Genomic DNA, 13,994 nt, shown 5'->3' on the forward strand with positions numbered 1-13,994 from the left:
ATGAAAAATGAATATTTAGAAATATTTAATCACGACAATGCTATTTGTGTTAGCATCAGTGGCTTGTTACTCAACGACTTTGCTAGTACTTTTTGAAACATAAAGTTAGTTTTCAATTAACACTTATACTAGAGGCGGAATTATAAATGCAAAATAATTGATAATACTAATTTATAACTACCTAATTATTAGTATCTTAAAAAATATATTTATACAAAAATCACGATAATCATGAAAATGGGGAAATCCTATATTCTCGAATCAACTCACAATTTATTTTGTATATTAATTAGATTCCGCGCTCATCAGTACGTACTCACTGGCGACATCGAGAAAATGTATCGGCAATTCCTCGTACGACCAGAGGATCGGAAATATCAAAGGATATTATGGCGCAGCGCGAGTGGAGAAACAGAAACATATGAGCTTAACACCGTAATACTCTTATCATAGAAATAGAAGCAGTCCTCAATTCCCGCCCGCTAACTCCTATCTCCACCGATCCAAATGATCTCCTAGCCCTCACTCCCGGACATTTCCTCATTGGCGATTCATTAATGTGCTTACGTGATCGAGATTTCAGAGACATTCCATCGAACCGACTCTCCAAATGGCAGCATATCCAACAGCTTAAACAACATTTTTGGAACCGCTGGCATAAGGAGTATTTGAACGAGCTAACCAACCGCAATAAATGGAGCAAGGGTGGACACAGCATCCAAAAGGGCACAATCGTCATCCTCAGAGAGGACAACGTTCCCTCCATGCATTGGCCTCTGGGCCGAGTTATCAAGGTTCATCCAGGCGCCGATGGTGTCATCCGGACAGCTACAGTTCAGACGGCAAAGAGCATTTTGGATCGGGGCGTCAAAAGGCTTGTCCCACTGCCAATTCAACCCGATCTCGAGAAACCCGAACAACTAGCCACCGAGACGAAATAAGATGGGAACTTCAACCACACCTCCCTAGTTTGATCGGTACCCTCTCAACGGGGGGAGAATGTTACGCCATGCGGCTTACCATAGGTCATATTCTTAACTATCGATCGCGCCACTATAATGTCGCAGGCGGATCGTCGCGTCTGCCCGGCAAACAAACATTGTAGTGGCAAGCGCGTGGTTCATTAAGCAGGGCGACTTCCAGAAACGTCGACTCGTGGCCCGTATTTTACCTCGCAGTAAAAGAATGTGGCGTGATCCGAACGTAGTGGGGGTCGCCTTCCAGAAAAAACGAAAAAAATCGAAAGGCGTTCAGAACTTTTCGAGAAGTCGAACCGTCAACACATGTGGTATGTCGCGCATTACTTATCAACCAAAACGCAGTTACATTTTTTTTGTTCCTTTTATATCTTTCTAGTTAATAAGTTGTTGAAATAAACATTAATTTATTTGTGTTAATTCCGTGGAATTTCATTGAACTACCCTTATTATCATAATCGAAATAAGGGGATCGATCAGTTCGTGGCGTCGATTATTTAATCGTAACGGGAACTTACAACTCTCGTTGACGTGCTATCTCGCGATCGCGTCTCTCCGCGAACGGTCGAAACAAAATGATTCACTAAAAACTGTCCTGAATTCCTAAGAATTTATTTACCGCAAAACTGACAAAGTGTTTATTTAAAAAATGAGGTTGAAGGTAGTCCTTTTCTTTCATTTCATTCATTTTCATTTTCTTTCTTAAGTATGGCTAACACAATATCTAATCAATTAAAATTTTATATTTTCACGTGAAAAGTTTCTTTAGATAATTATTATCAACATGATGACTAACTCTTACGGATTAATACGTGTCTGTAGGGCAATCCGGTGGACTTGATCGGCTTTTTACTTCGAAAGTTGAGTAATCGGTGTCGCTTTCTTACGCATCTTTGAACTGCATAAATGTTTTAAAATTGTTTGATCCAGAATGTACCACACCGGACAATCAAGAAGGCAGGTGCCTTGACTACAGAAAATGTAAACCTCTGCAAGAAATATGGCAGATACAGTACCGTACAGCCACCGATTTTTATAGACGATCAGTGTGCAGATACCAGGGCAATGTTACGATCGTTTGCTGTCCGAACGATCCAAACAAAGAGAAGAGAGAAATTTTAATAAAAACTGTGTATAAGTATAAGGCTTTGCGACCACCATACCGTGGTTTTAGCAACGTCTCTCATACCAGGGTGGTCGATGGTAAACCAGCTGAACTTGGTACGTTTTATGTCTTTCTTTCCGATTAATAATAAGCCATTTACTGCAAAGAATGAACTTTAAAGGCATTAAACAGCACATCAATGTACATTTCAATTAGACTAAATAATAATGCTATGATTTTATCGGTAGTAACTTTACTTATTAACTTGAATTATTTCTTTCTTTTACTTCATGTTAGGAAGAGTATCTTTTTGCTTGAAATAAAAAATTGATATAGGAGTAATAATATGGATAGAGATCAAAAACTGTTAGGGCAGAAATTACACGTTTGAACTTTATAGTTCAGTATAGTTCAAATAGAAATTATATAGAATTATTTAATAATTTGTATTCCACTGGAATAAAAATTTAATTTCTGTCTTTATCAAATCTCTATTTCAGAGTATTTGTACGTATGTACTTATCGTCTGCTGTATGATCGAATATCGAATAATTATGTATATGTAAAAAATTGTATATGTAAATATGTAAAAAATTATGTATATTCACAACTATGACTATGCATTAGGTTTTCGTAATCCCCGAAACCCAGACAAACCACTATGGAAGTGCGGAGGTTCCCTGATATCGGCTAGGCATGTTTTGACCGCAGCACATTGTGCACATATGGATGGAATAGAAAACATACACAATCATAATATTGCCATTCTTAGATTGGTGGAGGAGGTGCCATTTTCGAGTAACTCCTCAAATATATATATATATATATATATGCTATTGAGTATTACTGAAGTATCATATCCTGAAATTTCTTACTGTACACATATATTGTGTCATAAAGCGTGTACAATTCTTTCTCATACTTTTCGTCATTCGTTTCCTGCATTTTCATTTACTTTTTTATTTTTCAGGGTACGTATATCCCATTTGTACGAAAGAGCCCCTACGAAAGAGCAACTTCGTCGGCTATAACCCCCTTGTTGCTGGATGGAGAGCGTTAAGATATAGTAAGTGATATCAATTTTATAATAAAATTAAACAGTTCCAGTCTTAAATATCTTTCTTATTTTCTTCGTAGGACGACCACGACGTAATGCATTAATGGAAGTACAAATGCCAGTGATTAAGAACGCCGAATGCAAAATAGCTTATTCCAAATTTCCTAATGCACCTGATATCACTGATGGTATAATATGCGCCGAACATGCTCAGGGTGGAGAGGATTCTTGTACGGTAATTAAGTTACAGAGTTACTACAAACTATACGGTATCTGAAGACACGTCAATTCGAATTAACATCAAATCGACGTCTTAAACATTAGAAATAATAGATAAACACAATTTAATAGTTTTGCCCACTTCTCACACCTCATTATGGTATTTAATCTAATTTCCTTCTAATCTTAGTTTTGCTCAAAATACATATAACATGTACATTATAAATTGGAGTATTTCTATACACAAATCAATAGAAGATTGTTACTGTATATAAGTATAATTTCAATACAATTCGATCGATATATTTCAGTATCTTTGATTAAAAATTTAACGATCCTTTCAGGCTGACCGCGGCGGACCACTGCTGATACAACATGAATTAACCTCCTATTTAATAGGTATTGTGTCTTACGCTTATAAGTGCGGCACAGCTGGCTATCCCAGCGTTTACACTAGGGTCACATCGTACCTTGACTTCATTCTCCAAGCGATGCAATAATATGATATTACTGTTCCATAAATATCATTGTGTAAAAAACGTAAAGTTGGATTTTCTTATTGTGGAGATAAGAAACAGCTCAAATTTACATTGTTTTGTACGTTACAAATTATAGGCTTAAAATGTACGAAATGTAACTTTGAAACGACACTAATTTTTTACGCACGATAAACCTCCACGACTTAGGTATGTAAAGATGATAAACGTATATTAATTCTATTAATTTGGTAATAATAAACCAACTTTCTGAGAAGTTCTGTAAATTTCGTTTCTGTTGTATCAAGAGAATAATGGAATATTCCACCTAGATCGTATACTTCTTGTATGTACATACAAAATTTTCCGGCTAATCTAAAACACTTCATAAGATAGAGAGCTTCTGGAGATTCGGACACAGAGAGTGCATAAAATACAAGATAAGTCTCGTGTCTTTCAAAATTATTTTTTATTCGCTAAAAACGTCCTGTGTACTCATGCAATCACATGCAACCTCGAAACTTCGCTTATTTTTTATCACTTTCCAATTCAATACACTGTTTCTGCATTTTTGACTATATGTAAGAGAAATTTCCATTCAGCCAAAGGTGTACTTACAGATTATAGATTCCTATACGACTCTCGGTAAAAATTTATCCGCACTCCAGATAGTTAAAACTTCTGTCGACCGTATTGATCCATCTGCACTCTTCGTATGACGTCAATATCTGTTCAGTGCTGCTGCGCAGGTTTCATTGTGTTACGTCAATTCGTTTGTGACCGTTGCGCGAGTAATGGCGCTTTGCAATGGCGATTTGCAGGAAAACAGTGCAGGATGCTGTGATTCGTTTCTTGTGGTCGGAAGTTATGTTTGATGCCTATATTTATCAAAGATTTAATGCACATTATGGAGAAAGTGTTTTGTCACGAAGTGTGTTTGAATGGGCACAAAAGTTCAAAGAAGATCGCACAAGTGTTATGAAAAAGCAGCTGGACGCCCGTCCACATCCACGACGACAACATTGAACGTGCTCATGAACTTATGCTCTATGGAATAGACGAGTGACACTGGATAATGTGGCAAATCATTTGCAAATCAGCCACGGCTCTGCTTATGCAATAGTGCACGACAGATTTGGGTTTTAAAAAGTTTGTGCGAGATGGATGCCGAGAAAGCTGATGAAAAGGTGAAGACGACGATGCATTCGTGGTTCGCAGCTCAGCCCAAAACATTTTTTAACGAGAAAATACGAAGGTCCTTCAGCAAATGGACAAAGTGTATACAGAAATTGAGTGATTATGTCAAAAAATGATGTATGTCTTTTTTGACAATTGCTTAAAATAAATTCTACACCGACAGAGCGGGTAACTTTTTACTCACCCTCGTAAGACACTTAAATTTCCAATCTATTATGATGAACAAAAGAGCTTATACTATTAAATCTAATTGTATTTTGTTGCATGAGAGTACACGTGTATGTGATGTACATTACCTTTATATCCCCTTGAACGCTTCAATATTGCGCATATATACTATATTTTGTACAGCTTCTATAAAATTTTGTATGTTTGTTTAGGCTGTTAATCTAGAGGCTGGAGTACAAAGAAGTGGCACAATGATGTGGGCTGATGACATTTATAATTATCAAGGAATCACCCCTACATTCGCTCAGGTATATATCGTTGACTATAATGTATTTAACATATATGATTGTTAGAATATTAATAATTAATCTTTATTTCTATCAGAATTTTAATGAAACTGTCCCTTGGGAAGGAAGAACTGATACCTTGATATCACGGTTTGTACATCCTATATATACGACAAATTTTAGAACATTATATAACGAAGAACCAGATCGCCGTGGCCATGTGATGTGAATAAAAGGACTTGAATTTGATGATATTTTTGTAACGTTAGATAACATAACTAAGTATCTTCACAGTAAGATAGGATGACATGGTTTACATGATCTTAATGTTGTTCACTTGAGTGATGATATTATAAGGAAAAGTGTAATATCACAGGTAGGATGATTCATAATTTAGAACTACTATCTCATGTATGTATTACAAATTAAAGAAATATATTAAATTTTATAGGATATTTATGTTTAGTAACCAGTAATTCAGAGATTGGTATTCATGGTTACTATAACGAGGCTGTAGAAACGCACCCTTTCTTCTTTGCAAATGGTCCTGTATTTATGTCTAAGCCGAAACTGGAACCTCTGAATAATTTACATTTATTCTTGTTATTTTCTAAAATACTTATCTACAGTATACCATAAGGAATGATACCGTATCGCACCTAATCAAGTGCCTTAAGAAACATCAACAGGATATCACAGTAATCCCTTATCGACTGATATGTAAGTAAAAGTTATGTGTCATTGTTATACACAGTTATTTATCATTTTCTATTAATTCAGTTGTAGCCACTACAATATCTATGACACTGGTAGTAATTATGAGAACAATAACGATGTTCTATAAGAGGAAATTATGATTAGGAACAAAAACTTACAGGTAAGTCAATGTACATGTTATTTGCCATTTGAAAAGAAAGTTACTAACTTAGAATTTTTTGATAAATAATAATTGTGCAAAATATATTGGATTTCAAATTTGTCAAAAATTGAAATTTAAGAAGCATTGTAATAATATAACATTAATATTTTGATTTTTCAGGAGATATCATGCGGTGGATGGATAATATGTAAAAAATATTAAGCAGTATATGAATTTTCATATTGCGTAGAGATAACAAAATGAATTTTAAAAAATGTCGACATGGTAATAAGAAATAGCATCATGACAAAGAATATATAAAGACAGTTTCATTTTTTATAAATAAAAATTTGTTGTTCCAGATTTTGAAATATAGTGAAACGTTTAATTAGTATCTTAATATCTTTAAATAATTATTATTTTAGAATCAATTGTAATTGTATCATACGTACTTTTGAATTCGTGCAAGAACATATGTAATTTTGAAGTAGTTATTATTAGGAAATTGTTAGACGCGAACAGTATGCGAAAAGTTAGTATGCAGTGTAATAATTATCAATCAAAACACAAGAATTAAATTCTTGAGGAAAAAATTTCCGGAATTTCTTATTTACACGATTATAAAGAAATCCATAATAAGAAGGAGCTGCTTTCTAATACTTCTCTTCCTTGTAATGCCTATGTTAATGATAACGAGGTTCGACTTTTTGTTTTTAGAGGGATACTGGAAAATTTGAAAGTACAGTACCATTGGGAAGAAAATCACGATATTGAAAACGATATTTGCAAGTAAATTTCCAAAAAATCTGTTTTCAAATTTTCGCTTTCTATTTCACATTAAAAGAAAGGACTGCCTTCTTTCTCTGCAAGACAAAACAAACATTCTGAATCTCGTATCAATGAATGATGTCAATAAGTTATTTTTCTTTTCAGATTGAACAATATTCCAGATTTATTCATAATTTCATACTACGCGAAGAATAGACTTTCATAGGTATATAAAGGAAATATTAAGTATAGGAAAACTCTTTTTCGTTGTAGGTGACATATGCTTCACGGTTGAACACATGTATTTTTGAACACATATAAATGAAAAAGTACTCTTATGGAGAAAAAGAATTGATACCTTCGATTGACATTAGATAATGTATATAAACTTATGAACAATCACTATCGGTTTGTATTTTAGGTGCACACGCAGATTTGTTGGAGTTCTTATAAAATGTACATCCTGTACGAACGTTTTATTCTTCCAAATTTTACGATACTATGTCTCATATAATAACTATATGGATTAAACGTAATATAAATGATCCGAAAATAGACTCGAACGACATTAATTGTCTTTCTATTTATACCAATATCGAAAATACAAGTAAAGCCGGAGCAATAGTATGCAAGAATGGACTATTTATTATTTTAAACCAAATCATAGCATATTCAGAATGCACAGTATTATCATGAAATGTAAATGAATCAGTTGTAAACGAACGATTTTACTGTAAAATCGTTGCCTCCTTTTTTTCATCTGAAATATAGCAGCAATGAGTACATTCTTTTAATATATAATAAAACGAGATATCTTTATAAAGTTACATATGTCATCACTGGTAACTGTTATCTCGTATGACACCAAATATACCGTTAGTATGGAATGATATTTTTATGAAGATATACTTTAATGATAGATTTTATGAATGAAACGTTATATAAGACAAATTATCTCTTGTCATTCTATGAAGTGTAGTAGCTAACGAAGATTAATTTTACGAAGTATTGGAGCAAAAGAGAATTAAAAAATTAAAAAGATCTAAATAAGATTGTTCGTGTGGCTTAATTATCTCAATTCTGGTACACCACTTGTTACATTCTAACTAATTAGCGCTAAACAATAACTTGCAAATATTAAAGATATTAACACCTTAATATTAACACCTAAAGGTTTTCAGGAAATTTTATAATATTTGATTATTGTATATCTAGTCATTGATTGATAAAATTTCTTGTATAAGCATAGATCGAGGTTGACGTCATACGCAGATTGCATATCATTGACAGGTATCGTTTTAATTTATTTTATGGCTAGAATCATTTGAATATTATACGAATAATTATTTCCATTCGAACGATTAATAGATCACGTACCTATAAAAGATATATTATGAAAAAGACGTGACGAAACAAAAAAATATTGGAAATTCCGTTGTCTGTTGATTTTTATTTCCATGTAATTACATATGAAATGGGTAATTCATTAACATCTCCTCGAATCGAATATAATTCGTTACACTTCACAACGATTCAAATAATGGACGGGAAATATATAATAAGTTTCCTGTCCTTGCGTTAAAATAGTACTGTACAAATCAGATGATACAGGAAATACCCAAAAAACCCAATTACATCCACATTGCATGACAGCACACTTGCAATGGATTTTTGTGATTTCAATGTCACAGACAATGACACAACTAATCAGAACACGTTCGAGGCTATAGACATTGAAATTACCGCGTGTTTAATACGTTTAAAGCATAAATCTAAATTTCACGCGATTATTTCTTTGTACATTGTGAAACTCTTAAATTATCTTAATCGAATAAATAATCCTAATGTAATAAAACATCTTGAAATAGCCCTAGATATCTGAAACAAAAACTCGAAGGATAAGAAATCCTAAAAGGTACTAATCCTAAAATAACAAATTCCTAAATAATAAACAAGTGATAAAACCTGTTATAAATAATAAACCTTACCTGGAACAATCAAATCCTAACTAATCGAAAATAAAATAAGGCAAGCAATTCTTAATCTTTCAAGTAATTTTTCCGAAAACACAGAAAGATAGAGAAATTAAAAAGACGCAGCACAAATTGCAGCACAATGAAAGTTTCAGAGCGATGAATACGATCGTATTAAACTAAATAATTTTCAAAAGTGAAATTACACTGAATCGTATATCGATGATATTTGTCATTTCTACGATCTGTTTCGCTTGATCGTGCTTCTTTTCTGATGTAAATTCAATTTATGATACGAACTAAGTTTCCTTTATTATTATTAGTCCTGCGTCTTTTTAATTCGTCACTTCTTTTATTTCAGAACAATGACGGGCTCCAAGATGCTGTTCGGATGTTTGGCGTTAATTGCTTTTCTTCATCCATTAGTTCACGTTTGTACTTCGAGTAGTACAGCTCAAGGTTTGTACTTCGAGTTGTCTTTTTCCATGCACTTCAAATTCCAATACGATCTGGTCACGTGGCCTTCGTACAATTTCGAAATTTTACCTGTTTGGTAATCGTCAATGAAAAAAGAAGTTATGCGTGACCTCAACACATTGAAACAATTTTTATGATTTTTTATTTGCCGGTTGGTCAGCAAGTTAATGGAAAAATTTCACTTAACTATTCGCGTTAATTTCTTCGGTTTAACTTTTGGGAAATGCTTCGTTAGCTTCGGGAATATTCCAACGATTCGTTTTACGTACAAAATAAGCATGATAAATATTACATCACGGTAATGTAATATCGGAATATATTAAAGGTGTAATTTTGTCCGATTAATTATAATTTATTAATAATGGATTGAAAATACAGATATTAGTTAGACAGAGAAACGATGTTTGATTAACAGGAAAACTAAATGCAACGCTCGTATTTACAACAAATAACTTGACAACTATTTGGTAACTCTCTCTCTCTCTCTCTCTCTCTCTCTCTCTCTCTCTCTCTCTCACTAGCAACTCTAACACTCGACAACACTCGCAACTCAATTCTAACGACTCTATGCTTCGACGTCTCGATCAACTCTGATTCTCGCAACACGCACACTTTTCGATTCGCCTTGGATAGCGAAACCGTCCTTCTTCTAACGTTGTCTATTGTTTCCCTCATACCTATGTAAGAACTACCAACTACGTGCCTTTAGTCACGTAGGCACTCTTAAATGTAAACGAACCACAGAAACACGACGTACACGGTTTTTCTATTTTCAGCCGATCTCCAATCAAAGCTATTCTACGATATCACAATCGGCCTTTCCTGACAATCACATCTGCCCTCAGATGTGCTCATCATCGCCGCTCGCACTTACATCACTATCGTCAGCATTCCACCATTTCATGTGATCGGCTGCCGTGGAAGTTGTACGTGGCCCTTCGCGCTCCCCCTCTCGCTGCACTATGTATCGGTCATTTCGCAGGACTTTTATCACCCGATACGGTCCAAGAAACTTCGGATGCAGCTTTAGCCCGGGACCCCTCTGCATCCTCTCGATTGCCACTAGATCTCCCGTTCTGTATGCTGTCGCCTTCTTGCGTCTCCTGTTATACGCCCGCTTGTTTCGGATTTGGATCTCCTCAATCCGTCTCTTTGCGTCCGCACGCAGCTGATCTCGTTCCTCTTGGAACACCGCGGCCTGTTCGTCCTCGATGCTACTGCTCCTCTTTCGCTCTTCCTCTATCTTCCTCTCCGTTGTTTGTTTACCCATTTCACTCTTGTCAGGGGCTTTGATCGTCGTGGCAGCATCGTGACATTTTCGTAGGCTCGGTTCGTACATGGAAGACGTTAACAACTTACCATCTACCGAGACTATGATCTCTTCTTTTTCGAAGGTCTTCACGTTCATCGTGTCCTCGACAATCCCATCGTCGTCCTCGTCATCCACATCCTCTGTATATCGAATCTTCGTATCGATATTATTGGAGGGATTCCGCGCGTGCGACTTCCCTTGTCTTTTCGTTCGCCTTGCACTCACTCTCTTCGAGTCTATCCGAAAACTTGAAACAACTCTCACATCCGCAACGCTATCCTTCTCTGTAAATTCGCAAATATCATCAACAACATCCTGTTGCTGTTGTTTAGCCAGATTCTTCCTCCTCGTGATGTTCGCTAAGTCCTCCTGCTGGCCGCAAGAATCCGACGAGGACACCATCTCGTGGTCCACTTTACCAATCACCACGTGTCTTGCCACTATTCTCCGTTCCTCCGACACTTGCTGCACAGCTGCCCGATACTTCTTCAAAACTTCTGCTAACTCTTCTTTATTTTCTTCCAATTGCGACAGTAGCTCAGTTCGTTCGCGACTAGCTACATTAACACGATCTTCTGCTTCGGAACGTTGCCGCAGTACTTCCTGCAACGAAGCCTGCGTCTCATTCGGTTCTTGCTCCAGTGCCTGTTTCGCTTTAACTGCAACTGCTCTAGCGCATTCTGCATCTTCTAACTGGTTCTTCAGCTGTCGTAAAGCTGCTTTACCCGTCGAGTCACCTTTCGATCTCTCCAGCATCGTTTGAGCGTCTCTTAGCAATGCTTTGGTTCTCTTCAAATCTCTTTTTAGCCTATGTTGCATGTCCTTAACGTGTGACGAATCTATCTCACTCGCCTGTGTCTCTACATCTATCTTGAGGACTTCCGGACACTCATCGGGATTTTCGTCCTTTATTCTACTAATAAAAGATTTTCCCCCTTTTATACTTATTTCAACAGTGTCCAAAAAGTCTGCGCCAATAATAAGCGAATGTTGCATCACTGTGTCTGGAACTACGTGTATGGTTATACAGTACGACTCATTGTCTATAATAATGTTCGTCGAAAATTTCCCGAGCGTAAAATTCCTTCCGGAACCGACACCGCGAAATCCAACGATTTCCCGACTTAATCTGGACGCTCCGATTTTCACATGCTGATCTGCTCGCATTAGAGTCAGCTCACTACCGGTGTCTATCAACGCGCTCAATTCGAAATTTTCCATCTTAACATCCTTACCACGCCTTGTTTGTAACGACCGAAACACGCTGTAAACTTTTTTTGAGGGCTCACCCAGTGCCTGGTCGCATTTTGATGCGATGTGTCCGTACTCCCTACATTTGAAGCATTTAGGTCCTCTCGACTTGCTCGGACACTCCGCACACACGTGCTCCGCATCACCGCAATTGTAGCATCGCGCCTTCCTCGCATCTCCAGATCGACCGGGTTCCTTGTTCCTCTCGGTTTCGGACAGCTTCGCCACCGGCTTTACCCTGCTACTCTTCGGCTCCTCAAATTTCGTCCTCATCTCCATATCTCTTTTTATCGCTTCGTAGCGCCTGAAACGCTCTTTTAATTGCTCGATATTCCTGGCTCCGTATAGCACAGTCTTGTTCGCGACCTCGTCGGGAATGCCTTGAATAATGTAGTCTATCAAGGATTGCGTATCAACCCTTCCTTGTTTTGCAATCCCGCACATGTGATACATATATTGTTGCAGACTCTCATCTGCTTTCTTCTTTCTATGGGATAACTCGCCATGTATCTGTTGGTCGCTTACTACATTTTCAAACTCATTCCTCAACGCCTTTTTTAGCTTTGCCCAAAACTTCGCGCATCGCTCTTGTCGTACGAAGGCCTGAGCGGAGCCTGCGAGTAATTTCTTAGCATAGGCCACCATGTGGGCGTCTGACCAACCCCACACTTCTGCCATTTCCTCGAAGTCTTCCACCCACTGATTTACACTCAGCAGATCATCCCCGCTGAATTTCTCTAATGAGTCTTCCACGTCTTTAAGACTCAACATCGAACCGACGCATATACTTCTGCTGATACTCATCGCGGTCCTGATACACCGCTCGCGTGCCTCTCCTGTATTCTCGCGCGCCTTGTTTATCGTCCTCGCCTTCACTTTCGTCGGAGCTCCCTTCTTCCGACGATACATCGTCTCCTTCTAGGGCCGCCTGTAGCCGCGCGCGTAGTTCGGATTTTCTTCCCGTTACCTTCAACCCCAAGCTAACGAGACGCGCTCTCAGCTCTTTCGTCCTCAGCTTCTCGAGGTCTTCCTCTCCCTCTTGACTGCGTTCGGCTCTCTGCTTGCTTCTTAGATCTCGCTGGTTTGTTGGTTCTTCGCCACGCTTCGAATCCTTAGGAGTAGATCGACCAGGTTTGCACGCTCTGTTCAACCTGGCAACCAGCACTGATCTCGCACCGGATATAGGCAGATTCATCTGTGCGAGCTTACTCCTCAGCTCCTCCAGCGTCAAATCCTCTTCACCCGACAATCGTTCGTCTTCAACGTTTGCCATTTTATTCTATTCTTTTCTACTCCCGCACAAATAGCTCCGTTAAATCGTATCGTTTCTCTGTCTTATTCAATCCCGGACGAGCCCCCACTTGTAATATCGGAATATATTAATAATGGATTGAAAATACAGATATTAGTTAGACAGAGAAACGATGTTTGATTAACAGGAAAACTAAATGCAACGCTCGTATTTACAACAAATAACTTGACAACTATTTGGTAACTCTCTCTCTCTCTCTCTCTCTCTCACTAGCAACTCTAACACTCGACAACACTCGCAACTCAATTCTAACGACTCTATGCTTCGACGTCTCGATCAACTCTGATTCTCGCAACACGCACACTTTTCGATTCGCCTTGGATAGCGAAACCGTCCTTCTTCTAACGCGTTTTTAAAACGCGATGGCGCTATCACTTTCTAAAAGCGTCGTCTTTACATTTCCGATGGCCACGGGCACATCCGACTGCCAGATATACAATGTATTATAAGAGAATCATTACCATACTTTTCATGAAAAGAGCAATTTTTCTTGATAACAATACTCTGTAACATAGATTGAAGTCGCTGATTTGATCCCTCTGATATCGTTGTCTTA

At 37.3% G+C, this 13,994-nt stretch overlaps 1 protein-coding gene across 3 annotated transcripts; it reads left to right on the forward strand.

The window, feature by feature from the left end:
- Positions 1-2,606: 2,606 nt before the first annotated feature.
- Positions 2,607-8,165, forward strand: LOC143304433 (venom serine protease Bi-VSP-like). Of its 3 annotated transcripts, XM_076626909.1 has the most exons (7): positions 2,607-3,148; positions 3,220-3,374; positions 3,703-5,507; positions 5,584-5,862; positions 5,938-6,206; positions 6,267-6,363; positions 6,526-8,165. In XM_076626909.1, exons 2-3 carry the CDS (start codon positions 3,243-3,245, stop codon positions 3,856-3,858), a joined length of 288 nt encoding a protein of 95 aa, XP_076483024.1. In that variant the 5' UTR covers positions 2,607-3,148; positions 3,220-3,242; the 3' UTR covers positions 3,859-5,507; positions 5,584-5,862; positions 5,938-6,206; positions 6,267-6,363; positions 6,526-8,165. The 3 variants fall into 3 exon arrangements, with proteins under 3 accessions (XP_076483024.1, XP_076483023.1, XP_076483025.1); XM_076626908.1 differs by having other exon boundaries at positions 2,607-3,374; XM_076626910.1 differs by lacking the exons at positions 2,607-3,148; positions 3,220-3,374 and having other exon boundaries at positions 5,069-5,199; positions 5,412-5,507.
- The last annotated feature ends 5,829 nt before the right edge of the window (positions 8,166-13,994 follow it).

This window comes from Bombus vancouverensis, unplaced genomic scaffold, assembly GCF_051014615.1.
Source record: "Bombus vancouverensis nearcticus unplaced genomic scaffold, iyBomVanc1_principal scaffold0035, whole genome shotgun sequence".
Lineage (NCBI taxonomy): Eukaryota > Metazoa > Arthropoda > Insecta > Hymenoptera > Apidae > Bombus > Bombus vancouverensis.